At 41.2% G+C, this 15,460-nt stretch overlaps 1 protein-coding gene across 1 annotated transcript in view; it reads right to left on the bottom strand.

The window, feature by feature from the left end:
• The window catches only part of smc3 (structural maintenance of chromosomes 3), a 93,124-nt gene that overhangs the window by 37,967 nt on the left and 39,697 nt on the right, over window positions 1-15,460 (bottom strand). The window contains exons 16-19 of the mRNA XM_056279704.1: window positions 12,187-12,347; window positions 11,954-12,095; window positions 10,303-10,453; window positions 5,641-5,793 (exon numbers count right to left, since the gene is read on the bottom strand). Coding sequence (XP_056135679.1) covers window positions 5,641-5,793; window positions 10,303-10,453; window positions 11,954-12,095; window positions 12,187-12,347 — 607 coding nt within the window. The remainder of the gene's footprint in view (window positions 1-5,640; window positions 5,794-10,302; window positions 10,454-11,953; window positions 12,096-12,186; window positions 12,348-15,460) is intronic.

Genomic DNA, 15,460 nt, shown 5'->3' with positions numbered 1-15,460 from the left:
TTATGTAACATAAAAAAAAACAACACTTTTCTTTAAATCGCAGCCTTTGCAATTTGAAAATTGCGTTATATCGCAATTTTGGTTTGAATTTGATTAATCCTTCAGCCCTAGTTTAAATCTAGTGCGGATGTGGAGTCAACAAGTTTCATTAATATGTTTAGTCAGGGAATTGACCTTTCGCAAAGTCCCGCCCCCCTTAGTTACTGTTGCTATGCCCTTCAAGCATTTCAGAACTATCCAGGAAGTAGCTGAAAAACACCAAAACACGAAGGAAGAAATCAGCGCATTCCCAGAGAAAATAAGTGATGTATTTTGGAGTAATTCATCCTTAATATCACCCCGTGAGAGGCAGAAGGGGTTACAGTATGCGGTGGCGGAATACATTGAGAATATTAAAAGTAAAACTGACTTGCGTGGACTCCGGGCTGCCGGATGCAACTGTAATTGAGCGTAAAGCTTACCGGTCGCAATCAAAGAATGAGAAACCCCATCAACTAATTCTGAAACACATTGTGGATCAACTGTGCTCTTGCACTGTAGGATAAGTTCCATATTTCAGCTATTATTGGTATATTTTTGATAATCCATTGTCAACATCACCATATTATAGTGTTGATTTTGGCCAAGGTTCCCCATAGCGCTTTTATTCAGACTTTTTCGGGGGTACTGTATGGGCTCCTGGGGGTCACAGGGCGGCCAGGGACATGCCCCGGGGCCAGGAGAACCGCCCCATGATTATTTTTTTTTTACCTTCGGACCAGAACCGGTATTTTCAACAAAATAAGGCAAACAAGATGCCCCCGCGGGCGGGATGACTTTTCCAAAAGACCAGTCCCCACCTGGAGCTCACAGAGGGGGAGAAACGTTTAAAATAGGCCGGATATGAGGAGGTCAGACTGGCCAGAGACCATCCCAGCGGACCCTCCCCGCGGGTCTTTATGCTCTGAAATGAAAGGTGGAACCTGGCTAAACTGTGACTAGCATAACAAAGTTATGTTAGTGGGCTAGCTATCATTAGCTATCATTAAATTAGGTATCTCTGGACACAGACTAAGCTGGTTATGTTCATCAGGTACATTAATAATGTTATTTTGTTTCAGTAATACGTTCATATGTTAATAATGGTAATAATAATTGTGTGGGTAAAAGTAACAGTAATAATACGTTAGCTGTGTTAGCTATCAATAATAGCTAGTAGCAAGCTTAGCTTGGAGCAGGCAGGTATTTTTGTTGATTTTGGATGGATTAAGCTAGCCATGGGGTCTGCTATACTGCGAAATCTATTACCGACATTGCGCTTCTTGCGTTCTGGGTTTCGGGAAGGGAAAGAAAATTACACCCCCTCCAAACTGTTCAGATATCTAGTATCCGATTTGCAGATCCCATAGGCACACCATTTCAGCATTTTGCTATGTGTTTGAAAGCTTGACGGACCTCCCTCACATAGAAACCGTTGCTAAGGTAGGATTGGACAAGCACCGTTCTGGGGCGGTATTTTGCGAAAGGTCAATTTCTCATAGTATAGATTATCAGACTGACAGCTTGGTCTGTAACATTAAGACCGTCTCCCTACCCTGTTGTATTGCTCCCAAGTGCTCCTCTCCTAAATGTGTGAATCACAATAACCTATTAATCATTCCTACCACTGGTAATACTGAAATGTGCAACAAAGTACCTAATAATCTACAGAACCAAACATCTAATGTTATCAAAAATGTCAAATTTGTCAACAAGGTGTCTAATTCCAATTAATATTTCACCTTTTGGTAGCTCTAAAGTTCTGCCTACTATTGATCACTTCCACAAGATGCTTAAATTTGGTTTCATAAATATCAGATCATTGTCTACCAAAGCATTACTAACAAGTGATCTGATACTTGAACATAGTTTCGATATGATCGAGTTATATGAGCCATGGCTGAAAACAAATGTTTTCCTTCCCTTAGATCAGGGGTCAGGAACCTTTTTGACTGGGAGAGCCATAAAAGCCAAATATTTCTAAATGTATTTCATTGAGAGCCATATAGTATTTTTAAAGTATAATGAATTAAATATGTCTTACTTTTAATGCGACTTCTGGTGCTGCATGGTTTTGCTGATGGCCTTGTAGTCTGGTTCATACGTGGTGAGGCTGAGCTTCATGCAGGCGTTGAGGCTTCCATCAGTTAAACGTGAGCGTAGGTTGGTCTTAATGTTCCTCATATGCGAGAATGACTGCTCACATGCATATGTAGAGCCAAACATGGTCAATACGGCAATACTCACACGCTGCATTGTGTGGTATGTCACAGGAAGCTCGTTCCAAGTTTTAAGAATCAGCTGGTCTTCAGGTTGAAGATTTTTCATTTCCGTCCACTTGTGTTCCCTCGCCAGCTCTGCTCGCTGTCGCGCAAGACTTTCCAACTCTCCATTAAGTGACTTGAACTTACTCATCCACATGTCTGATGCCTTCAGGTCAGCAACTTCCAGCTCAAAGTCTCCGATAGAGACCCCGGGGATGCATGTCAGGTCGATTTTGTCCACTGCACACTCATGTGGATGAGTGATGAACTTGAAAAGACCAGTGCGCGCACGAAATTCTCCAAAACGTGCTTTGAATGACTGCAGGAGATTGGACGTAAAGCCAGCTAGCTGCTGGAGATCCAGATGTTGAGTGGAGTCACTTGCTAAGCATGCATCTCTAAATTGTTGCAGTCTTTCAAAGTGCAGAAGACGACCTGTTTCAATGTCCCTGAGAAAGACTTCCAGCTTGCTTTCAAATGCAAACACTGCTTGTTGAAGGGATGAGATTGTATTTCCAATACCTTGCATTTTCACATTGAGCTGGTTCAGATGGCCAGTTATGTCCACGAGATAGTGAAACTGCAGGAGCCAGTCAGTGTTGTCTAGCTCAGGATGCTTGACGCCTTTCATTTCAAGAAAAGTCCGGATTTCACTCAGGCAAGCTGCAAAACGGCTGAGCACCTTCCCCCTTGACAACCAACGCACGTTGCTGTGTAAAAGCAGACCGGGATAATGATTCCCAACTTCTTCTAACAGAGCTTTAAACTGGCGATCATTTAAAGCTCGGGCAACAATAAAGTTGACCACTCGAATGACCAGCGACATCACCTCACCAAGCTCCTGGCCACACGTCTGAGCGCAAAGCGCCTCCTGGTGCAGGATGCCATGAAAACTTAGGATGGCTCTCTTTTCATGTTCACGGAGAAGCGCTACAAATCCTTTGTTCTTCCCCAACATACAGGGTGCACCATCAGTACAGACAGAAATAAGTTTATCCATCGGTAGTTTTTTTTCTTTAGCAAACTCCATGAAAGACGTGAATAAGTCCTCTCCTCTTGTTGTCCCTTTCATTGGCAAAACAGCCAAGCTTTCCTCACGCAGTGTGTCACCTGCAGCATACCTGGCAATGATACTGCACTGAGATAGATGGCTAACGTCTGTTGACTCATCTAACGTGAGAGAAAAGTATGTCCCGGCGTTTATGTCCTTAATTTGTGTTTCCTCGACCTGATTTGCCATCACGATGCTACGATCGTGCACAGTTCTTGCTGACAGGGGCATGTCTTTTATTCGTTTGATTATCTTGTCTTTATTTGGGAAGTCATCAAACAGTTCATTGGCCACATCAAGCATGAATGTTTTGGCATACTCGCCATCTGTGAATGACTTTCCATTCCTTACTATTGCCAAAGCCCCCGCAAAGCTAGCGGAATTCCCGTCACCTTGCTTGGTCCACACACGTAGTTGCTGCTGACTCGTCTGCACTCTCCGCTGTAGCTCCTCGCGTGCCCTTTTCCTGCCGTCCCCCGCTGGAGATTTCCATGCAAATGAAGCATGGTGCGTATCGAAGTGCCGCTTTATATTTGACCGTTTCATCGATGCAATTTTATCATTGCATATTAGACATACCGCAGATCCTGCTCTCTCCACAAATGCAAAGTCCTCTGTGCACGCAGCCTGGAATGCACGGTAATCATCATCTTTTTTTCCTTTCGCCATCTTTTCCGTTACAAGGGTTGAAGCGGATAAACTAGTTGGCTATCTGAAAAAAATTGATTTCTTCACCTTTACAATGACCCGGACATGCTCGCGAGCCATTGGTTCCCGACCCGACCCACGGGTGACCCGTGACCCGTGAAATTTATCTTCAAAACTAATTTCTGTTCACTTTAAAATGACACAGTATTATTAAGAAATATCACAAGTATTTTAAAATCAGTTCCAAACTGATTTTTTTTTCAACTCAAAATTGTCTGGGAGCCATATGCCGTCACCGGAAGAGCCATATATGGCTCGCGAGCCATAGGTTCCCGACCGCTGCCTTAGATGAAGCTTCCCCACCCGACTATACTTATGCCCATGTAGCTCTGGCAAATAAACAAGGTGGGGGTGTTGCCTTAATATATAAATATATTTTCAATCTGACTTCTAGACTTGACTTTAAATTCCTGTCTTTTGAGGACCTAGTTCTGGGTCCATCTCCCTCAGCCATGAAGAGTCATCTCAGTCCAGATTGTGATACTCTTATCAACTTCATGGCTCTCACTCACAATTTCTTGAAGAATCTGTCTAAGATCTTGTTACTCATTGTGATGCGAGATTCTAATTCTTGGTAATTTCAGTGTTCATCTGAATAAGGCTGCTGATGCTCTAAGTAAAGCCTTTCTGGCACTAGTTGATACTTTTGGGTTTGCTCAAGTCGTTCAAGAGTCGACTCATTGCAGTGGTAACACCATTGATTTGGTTTTATCTAAAGGGACAGCTGTTTCTGATCTGAATGTCTTGCCAACCACACCTCCTGTGTCAGATCATTTTCTCATCAAATTTGAAGCATTATTGGCCTGTCCAGTTAATTTTGGCATAGATGTAATTGCCACTCGCCACACTGGTCCATCCACTGTAGCTGCATTTGGCCAGCAGCTGCCTGAAGTCTTGGCTCCTTTCTCCTCGATTCAGTTGCACCTCTCACTACCACAGTTAGAAGACTGAAGAGGCCTACACCCTGGTCCATCTTTTCCGCAGCATTGAGTTGACGTACACATATGAGGATTTCCTATTGCAAACAGTCGGAAAACTGTAGCATAAGCAGAACTTAAATGGAACTGTTTGCCCAATTGCATTATATTGTATTGAATTGCATCATAATGCACCATGTGTATTGTGTTGAGAAATGGTTGAATTGATTCGATCTTTTGGCTGTTTAAAAAGTATATAGATAGATGCCTTGGATCATTGATTGCACATCAAGATACGATTGAACTCAGAGGGAGCAATACATTGCCTTAGTGTCTAACCCTACCTGCAGTAAAGATTTTATATTCTTATGGCAGTGATATGTGGCAATGTAAATCTACTTTGTGTTTTGACTGTTCCACTCACTCTTATGTGCACTTAACACAATAAACATGACATGCAATCTTGGCTACAATATTATTATTCTATAGTGCTCTATGATGCCAATTGTTAAAACTAAATATTTTGGCCAATTTCTGACTATTGTATGTTGTGAAAAACCAAAGTAAGCACCCATTACTTTGTACAGGGCTTTAGATATTAGACTCCACCAACAGCAGTGTTGTACAGTATGTTTTGTGTAGGGGGTGTGAATCAGAACAAAGAGAATAAGAGAAAGGATATGTTCAATGTTCCTGCGCAGATTTTCGTTGAGCTTTGCCTCCAGCTCACCCAGCTCCTCCTCAGCCTTCCTCATATCCTTCTGCAACTCCAAACGAGACTTCCTTGTGTCATAGTAGCCTCCTGTTAGAGCTCCACGATGGCTTACCTGGTCACCTGGGCGACATGTGGCAATGTACATGTGTTAACAGAATACGACTGCACTTACCTTGTTGATATTTACTTTAGATACGATGGAATATTCGATTGTGATTAGTCAATTAAAGCATTCTGCGGTTGCTTATTTCTGAACCGCAAACCGTTTTCAAGACTGTTGTCAAGCTGCAATCTCATCACCATTCCTGTTCCATTTCAAAATAATTCTCTCCATGAAGCCTTTGTAGGCTAGTTGTTAGCAAGCTAAATATGCGCAAATAAGTCTGGTTAGATAATTTTAAATGATTATTGGTGGGTTTCTAATGAAAAATGACCTTCGCAGAGGCCAATTTTCCTTCACTGGTAAGTTTTTCCACTTCTGTCATTCATTATTTTCCGACAGAACACCACCTCGACATGGATTATCCCTTACATGGTCTAACAATAGGTTAATGCTGCCAACAACAGAAAGAGCACCACATGCACAGTTTGTGACTTGAATAGGAAGTAGATACCTTAATTCTAAAGTTCCCTAATACAATCCGTTTTTGCTCACATTGTTATCTTTTAAAGCATGTTCCAATTGTTTTGATGACAGCTCTCTTACAATGATAATATTTACTCATTAAATTCATATTCAGCTGCTTCTCCGGGGTCGAGTCGCAGTGGCAGCAAGCTAAGTAGGGCACTCCAGACGTCCCTCTCTCCAGCAACGCCCTCCTGGGGGATCCCAAGGCATTCCCAGGCCAGACTGGACATGTAGTCCTTACAGAGAGTTCTGGGTCTACCCCGGGGTCTCCTCCCAGTTGGCCGTGCCCAGAAAACCTCCAAAGGAAGGCGCCCAGGGGGCATGCTAATCAGATGCCCGAACCACCTCAACTGGCTCCTTTCGACGCGAAGGAGCAGCAGCTCTACTCCGAGCTCCCACCGGATGGCCGAGCTGCTCACCCTACCTCTAAGGCTGAGCCCCGACACCCTACGGAGGAAACTCCTTTCAGCCTCTTGTATCGCTTGTATTGTAGTATTTACCCATTCTTTATTATTATGGGTCAAACACCAAAGGTGCAGGGACCTATTGTTTTTGTGTTTTCTCATTATCATACTTCTGCAGTGGGATTCAATGGCAATCCATTGAGCCATTGGCAGATTTTTGATGAAACCGGGGAGCCCCAAACATCCTTTCATCAATTTTGGGATCTTCCCTTCAAACCCTCTAATGCCACCAACAGTCCACAATTTGACTTATATTTGACCTAGAATCATGATTCTTGTTTCATCTGATTCCTTGGGTCATGCAGAGTTCAACCATATTGGACTTCCTGCCATTTATAAAATTTTGGCCAACATTTTTTTCGCTGCTACTTCAACAAATTTTGACCAATCCTTAACCAATGCAAATCAGAACATATTGAGAATATCCCTGAGAACGTTTATCTAAGTTTTGATTTTTGAAAGCGTGTGCCCATACCTTGCAAAAAAATTCAATGGCATAGATGACAAACAAGATGCCATATCTTGGCCAATCTTTGCTGTATTGACACCAAACTTGAATCTGCTTGAATCCTCATTGACCGTATCAATACTAATAATACTGATCCCCCGGAGGGTCGCCACCTTGTGTTGGAGAAGTTTGTGTGTTATGATGATCCCAAGGACGCCGCCGCCTGGAGCTTGGCTCCTGGTGGGGTCGCCGATCGCAGTAAGGTCAAAGGGGAGGGGCGACCCAAAGAAGACCTCAACAGTGAAATAGGCGGGGCATGGTGACTGGCATATAGGCGGAGCATCACAATAGCAGTGAAGGCAGAGGAAGGCTGCAGCAGAGGGAGACCCCCAACTGTTGTGGAGTCCATGTCATTGGACCCAGGTCTGTCTCTGTTAAGGATCATGTGGTGACCAGCAGTGCAACAGTCTCCCCATGCTAAAAGATGTGATGCACAGACATCCATCCACCTGCAAGGAATAGACCAACTGCACATCGCATTTCAAGCCCTGTGGCAACCAGCTAATGGTGACAGGAGCAGAACAGAGGGTTGTCTAGGAGCTCCTATTCATGGCTTTGCACACAGGCAGTGGGTGTTAGATTCAGTTCCTGGGCTCTTGGACTAAGGCAGAAGAGCCCTTCGGCAGTTATATCCATGTCTGAGCAGTCCTTTTCAGGATCTAGATAAGTGGCTGGAAAAGGTGCCCTAAACATAGCCATCCTCAAGAACTTCCGCACTGGAATAAGGCATCAATTTTGGAACATGGAATGTGAAAACTCTCGACACCAATTCCAGACCAATTGACCTGAGGCAAGTTGCCTTTGTTGCTAGGAAGCTGCGGAGGTACAGATTGACATCATGGCTCTCTCTGAGAACACACTTACAGAAGGGAAGCTTAAGGAGAAGGGAGGATACACCTTCTTCTGGAAGGGAAAAGCTGTTGATGATCCCCAGGATCCATTGGATGGGGTTTGCCGTAAAAACCAACCTGGTCAGCCAGCTTACCAAACTCCCTCAGGGCATCACTGAATACTTTATTTGCTTATATCATCTTTTGAATATCTTTTATACTTTTTGAGATACAGTTCAGGTTTGATAATTTTTCCAACACTGCTCACGCGAGTGGACTGAACTCTGCTACAGTAAATGACATCAACAGCAACTCTAGCCTCTCTAGACTTTACAGGCTGTGTTTTCACAAAACTTTGGAACCTAACAACTTAGTCATACTTTCAGCTAGAACCTCCACTCAACTTTTAAAATGTTCAGAAACGTCTTCTGTCTGAAAGTGTAAATAAAATATTCTGAATTTGATTCTGATATACCACTACCACTTACACATGCCCCATCTGCATGTGGTTCCAGGATCGGACTATTCAACCATCAAAGACCTGACTGTTGAAATATAGCAGTATACATCATCATCGGACTCAATGGACAACAAAATCCAGAGCAGCATTTGTGTGTACCACCAGTGTGTGTTTCAACAATAGGGTGTCATTCATTCAGCAAGGGACTTTCAGTCACATCAGCTTCACAGCTATGCAGTCTGGCAAAAAAGGTCAGTTTCTTAAAGGTACAGGCATAAAGTCTACTCCCAAACTTTTGCATTCGTAATTCCTAAGTACTACTTCTATAACTACTTTTGGTCTACGCACTTCCCCTCTGCACTTATTTTTCGACTGAACTTTTCTTACTTTCAAACATTTATTTTTTTTATCATTTCACCTTTAACTTCTAAACTTCATTCCTGTAAACTACCTTTTACTCCTTTGAAACTACCACTTATATTATAGAGTTTATTTCCATATCTTAACTTTTATAACCATCCAAACACTCCCACCCCTTCTTCCACTCTAATCCCCCAACACATCCCCCGGACTAGCAACGACCCAACAATGACCTATACAAACACCCTGGCAATCACCCAACAACACATTAGTTTCCACCTAGCAATGCCCTAACAACATCCTAGAGACCACCTTACAACATCCTAATAACCACTTTAGACGAAAACACACTAGCATCCACCTAGCAATGCACTAGTAACCTCCAAGAGACCACCTTGCAACAGCCTAATAACCACCTCTTAGAACCTTAAAATAATACAGTACACCCCAGTAATCACCTAATAAATTTTGGCAACCACCTACAAACACCCTTAGCAATCATTATGATGCAGTGAAATAGGGCCTTTTTCTGTTGATACCTTTGGTCAGACTTCTTTCACTACTTGACATGAATCTTGGTCAATTTCTGCCACTTTTAAAACCTAGACCCTTCAACCAATTATGTTGAAATCTGGCGTACATCATGTGGTGGGCACCCTGACGATGTGTTGTGAAAAGATAATTGACTGCCAGAGCTGTAGCGGCAATTTGGTGGCGAAGTCAGAAAACGGAAAGATGTAAATCCTAGGTGCTTTCATTTTAACAAGACACATTTTACACAAAAACTTTGCAATGGTCCCCTGACTGCAATGGGTTAAATATAAATAAACAAATTTAGCCTAGATGAAAAGGGAAATGGGCCTCATCTTGCAATGAATTTCCATGACACTTTTAACATTTTTGCCCCTGACACCAACTACAGTTTATCAATGAGTCCCAGGGTCACAGATCAAGTCATCAGTTCGCCATATTTTAGTAATGTGAAATAGTATTGATAAAAAATGAGGTCCACCTTCATTTTATGAATTTTGAAGCATTTATGTCATTAAAAAGTCACAAGCAAATGGCTTACTGTCACATTTAAGCACCATCATTCATAGATTAGCCTAACATTTACTCATATCAGTGGTCTCAATGCTTCAAAAGTTGTAAATATGGTGTTCATTTGTGAAGATTACCCCAGAGAACAAAATGTCCACAACTCTTGTGCTATCTATCTTATTTCGAGTGTTAAAACCTAAACCTTACTCATTTAACTCATTGAGATAAAGCTGAAAGAACACATGGTGGAGCCCACTTCTCAGTAGGCCTACACAAAATATATCATCCTTGAAGTCTATTCATTCACAGATTCTACCATCTAGTGCAGGTCATCTTACCCTCCAGGGTTATGCAGTCCATGGTGAAGGCCCTTGCCAGCTGGGTGGAGACCTCCATGCTGCGACAAATCAGGGTCTTTCCAAACACATGCTTGAATGCCTTGTCAAAGTTTTGACTGTAGCGTAGCTTACTGATCATAGGGATGGCGTCCTTGGGCACAAGGAGAGGTTTTGATATATATAATGCATAGTTACAGTTTGCTTTAAATTCCCCCAAAAAATCTAATAATAATGTAATAATCTCCATTGTGTTGGTAGTTAATTCTAAATGTATTAATAATTATTTTATTTCCCGAGGTAGTAATCTCATATGCTATGGATTCAATTATGTATTTTCTGACTGTGAAGCACTTTATTAGAATAAAATAAAATTTAACATTTTCATTCAGTACAGAGGGTTGGGTATCCTTTTGACTTCATTGTTTCTGATCTCAATTTTACTTATCTGATTTAGTTATAATCAAAGTCTGGTTCAAATTCTGGACATGATTTTTGAGGAAAGAACCAAAGCCTCTCAAATCTTAAAACTTATCGTCTCAACACAGGCTAGTTATTATTTAGGGTTCAGGACGTTGATAATTTCTCTGAAAATACAAATTACTGCAGCTAGATAAGCATTCTTTAGAATTATAATTTCATAAAATATAACTATTTATACTTTCAAGTATAACAAATAGCAAGTTAAAGATAAATATCCTGTAAATGGCAGGTTATTAATCATGAGTTTTCCCTTTCTAAATGAAGGTGGCTCAACAGTGGAGAATGAATTTAACCCCTTCACAACTCTCCATGCTCATCTGCCGCTCTTTATAATGATGAATACAATTTCTCTACCAAGAGCTATATGGGGATAAACTTGAGGGATCATATTCCTCTGTGAACTCACATCCAATATAAAATATAATTACCTATCCTGTCTTATGGATATGGAGTCAGTTCAGAGACATAACTGGTTCTCGATACCAAACCCAATGCTACATGCAACACATTGCTGACTCAAGCAGTGAAATAAATTAAGTTAGATTGAAACAATGTTTTTCTCACGTCACATTATTCTAATCGTATGCATTCTGAACTATCAAGCCGATGAAAAAAATAAAGTAAAAAAAGTAGAATTTTGTTTCTTTTTTTAAGAGCTCCCCATAGTTCACCTTCTCTCGCCCTATCCTTTTCTAAAAGTCATATCAGACACACACGTATACAAAATATCAGATCAGTTCACCAAATTATGAAACACCAACCACCCATACTACCACCTCTTTCTTGTACTTGTTACTCAAAAGGTCCGCTAATGAATATTACACTTAAATGCACCCTTCTTGAGACAACTGAGAAAAGTTATGGATAAAAAAACCCAAAAACATTATCACTCATTTACAAATAAAACATGTTGCTGAATTTTGTTATTATGCCACGTTCAACGTTTTTTTGACATGAAAAGATAAATCCGATTCATGGTTTTGGTTTGAATTTAATTAGTTGTTTTATCCATTTGGTGTCAATTGGATACTTAGTGCCAACTGGTTTCATGACAACACGTACAAAGAACCATAGATTAAATGCTTGTTTGGATGTTAACCTGCCTTGTCCTTATTTTCAAAGACATAAAATTTGTGAGCAAAAAATGTTTTTATGCACACAAGGCCCTTACATTGGTCTCTGGGTATGCAGTGTCCCTGACATCCAGTTTACTCAGGGGCAGGAAGGTCACCTCTCCAGGCAGGTTCATCTTGTTAAACTCCATCAGAATTTTGGTGCTTACCTCATCTGTCTCTACAATGTGATAGAACAACCTGGGGGAGAAGACAATTTATGTTCTTTTTGTGGTTTCATATTAAACACAAGGACTCATTATCATTTTCATTTTGCAGTCAATGGCCTCACCTGGTGCCCGCAGTCACTTCCACACAAGTGTAGAAGGCAGGCTCACACTCAAAGTTGTTCATGACAATGCCATGGTAGCCATTGATTACATGCTGGTTAATGCCCTTTCGGCGGAAGTGCTCCAACACCTTGTTGATGCTGTCTATGCCGTTCAGAATGGCCTGAAGAGAAAACAGGAATAAAAAGAAAAAAGTTAATCAATACAATCATGCTTGGAGTGGATTATTCTGCTGATACCATGACCAATTACCAAAAAATAAATTAATAAATAAAAGCATACAACCTTTTTAGTTGACTGTTTTGGACTCATAATTAAAAGTTTATGAAGCAAACGTTAGCTGTTAAGTTAGAGCTTTGAAAATTTCTTGGGCTTGCTACCAATTTAGCATGTTGGTTACATAGCAACTTTGTGGCCAGCGTATGAATTCAGAACAGTGATCATAAACAGATATTCTCTGTGACCATGATATGAATCTCCATAAACCTTGTTTTAAATGGCTTAGTTGGCTACCAAACTGTAACAACCAATAACAGTGCCATCATGAGTATTTGTGTCCTCACTTCTGCTATCGACTAACATAATGAGACGGCTGACCCTGAAGAATGAAAGACGAGAACAAAGAAAGAAAGCAACTTTGACATATTTTTACAATGAATTGTATTCTTGTTCTGTGCCTTTAACCCATCCTATTTTATAGGAGCAGTGGGCAGCTGCAGTGTCCGCGGACCAACTCCAGTTCTTCCGAATTTGAACCAAGTAAGAATAACAATCGACAACTCTGTGATTTCACCAAGTGTGGCAGCCAAAAATCTTGGTGTTATGTTTGATCCCAGCCTTTCCTTTCATAAGCACATTAAAGAAATCACCAAGACTGCCTTTTTCCACTTATGTAACATAGCTAAAATTCGGTCTTTCCTGTCCATAGCTGACACAGAGACTCTAATACATGCATTTGTTTCATCCAGACTTGATTACTATAATGTTGTGTTTTCAGGTCTGCCACATGCCAGTATTGTCTTCAGATGGTTCAAAATGCTGCAGCTAGAATCCTAACTAAAACTAGAAAATTTGACCATATTACACCAATTCTTGCCTCCCTTCATTGGTTACCTATCCATATTAGATCAGACGTCAAGGTGCTTCTCCTGACTTGTAAAATCCTAAATGGGCTTGCCCCATCATACCTGTCAGATCGCCTTAAAGGAGCAATAGGCGGCCGTTGATTTTGGGCAGAACCTAGAAATATTTTCAAACCGAATTTGACACCGCCCTTCCCAATCAGAAAGCATCAGGATGCCTCCAAAGCCATGCCCCGAAAACACATGCACGCGCCAGACACACAAGCTGATTGAAGCAAAAGCATTTCACCTGAGACAAGCATCATTCTGAGCGGAGCCGAATTAGCTGTACCGAATGGATGTCCACACGTAAGAGAAAACTAACTTTATTATTATAATGAACATAAACAACGTCCGATGACGAGGATGTGTCCGTGGTTAGAGATATTCCCGTGCAACAGCATAGGCAGCCATGTCACTGTGGGTTTGATAGACAGCTTGCCTGTTCCAATCATTTGACTTGGTCGTTCATTTGATTGGATGTCGTTGTTTTAGCTCCTGCCCCTTACAGGAACGACAGATTTTTTTCATTTTGGTGTCAAACGCCCTTTTTTTAGTACTATCGATTCCCGCTGAGATATAATAAGAAATTTAAAATTTTGCCAAAAATCAGCAGCCCCCTATAGCTCCTTTAAGTCAATTTCATTGGTATAGCCTAATATCACACATTACAAATTTGCCTCAAGGGGGTTTTACAGCAACACAACATCCTGTCCTTAGTCCAGCATTTCTCAAAGTGTGTGGTGCACCCCCCCCCTGGGGGGCACAGAGGCATGATGGGGGGGGTGACCAAGGGGGAATGTAGTGCGGAACTACTGTTTTGACGTCAGAATATTTTTTACAGCGGAACAATCAACAAAATGTGCTTTCATGAGACAGAGTCTGTAGGTCCACAAAATGAAGAGACATTTGATAGGGACAAAAAGAAAGACAGGCGATGCTTTTGAGACAAACAAGACAAAGTGCTTAGCTGAAGGTAAAGGTGTGACGAAGCCTATCTTGCTCTTGGGTTCACAGTGTATGTGGTGGGAGATGAGGAGAGACCAGTGTGTATTTTATGTCTTAAAACTCTAGCAGCTGATAGTATGAGACCAAACAAATTAAGAAGACACACAGACATTACACCCCAGTCACGTCAATAAGCCACTTGAGTTAATTCAGTGAAAACTCCTGAATATTTTATCATAGTATGACAAAGCTTGCAAATGGCATTAGTTTTATCCAAATTGTTACTCCCCGTTTCATCTTTAACACCAAAATGCACCCAAATGTTGGCTTTGAAAGATGAAAGTGTTGCTCTAATATTTTCCACCATGCTTGCCTCTGAAATACTAGTGCCGGGTGGCAACTAGCCTCCTACTAGCACACATATCATACAGGAGCAGAGGTCGTAGGCTATTTGATCACAGAGATTTGAGGTATTTAAACACATTTTAAATCTGTTTAATACATGAATAATTTTTATTGTGGAAAAAAAAAATATTGCAATACTGAGCTGTATCGATTTTTTTGCAGAGCCTTAATTTACACAAGGCCCAATGGCGAGTTCTCAGATCTCAGATCTCAGAACCAACCCTCTCCAAACCCACATCTTAACATCTTCTGCCTACCTGCAAGAAAAACATCTAGCAGCTACTCCCCCAACTGAACTAATTTCTTCTCAACCACAACAACTGACTAGCCCTTTCCATTGTGTTGGACTAGTCCTTCGGGGCTGATTTCAAAGAGCAGCATTGAATACCAAATTCTAAAAGAAACAATATCATTGATCTAGCTACAAATCAGGGCTGAGTGGTATCCTGAAAGTTTACTGCTACCGATGTTAACAATCTTTCACAGGCCTAATTTTGCTCATGTCAGTGTGCTCAGTAAAAACTTTCTAACACCTAGTCATCATATCCAGTCATATGCTTCTGTCTTTGTTCTTCATTCAGAATGAATGCAGCGTGCTGGGCATGAGACAACATGAACACTAATATTAAACACCAGTCAGGCAGGGATGACTCAAGAGAGGGAAACAAGCTGGTTTCTAAAAAAGATATAACGTCAATCGCAGCAAACAGGATAATGAACAAATACAAATAAGTGAAATGTAAGAACCGAGACAGGCTCACTTATGGCTGAGGTGATTCCCCAAAGCAGCAGTCAAAGATTC

Source organism: Lampris incognitus, chromosome 5 (assembly GCF_029633865.1).
Source record: "Lampris incognitus isolate fLamInc1 chromosome 5, fLamInc1.hap2, whole genome shotgun sequence".
In the NCBI taxonomy this organism is placed as follows: domain Eukaryota; kingdom Metazoa; phylum Chordata; class Actinopteri; order Lampriformes; family Lampridae; genus Lampris; species Lampris incognitus.
The sequence above is the reverse complement of the archived record's forward strand: the minus strand, read 5'-3'. Positions and strand labels throughout refer to the sequence as shown.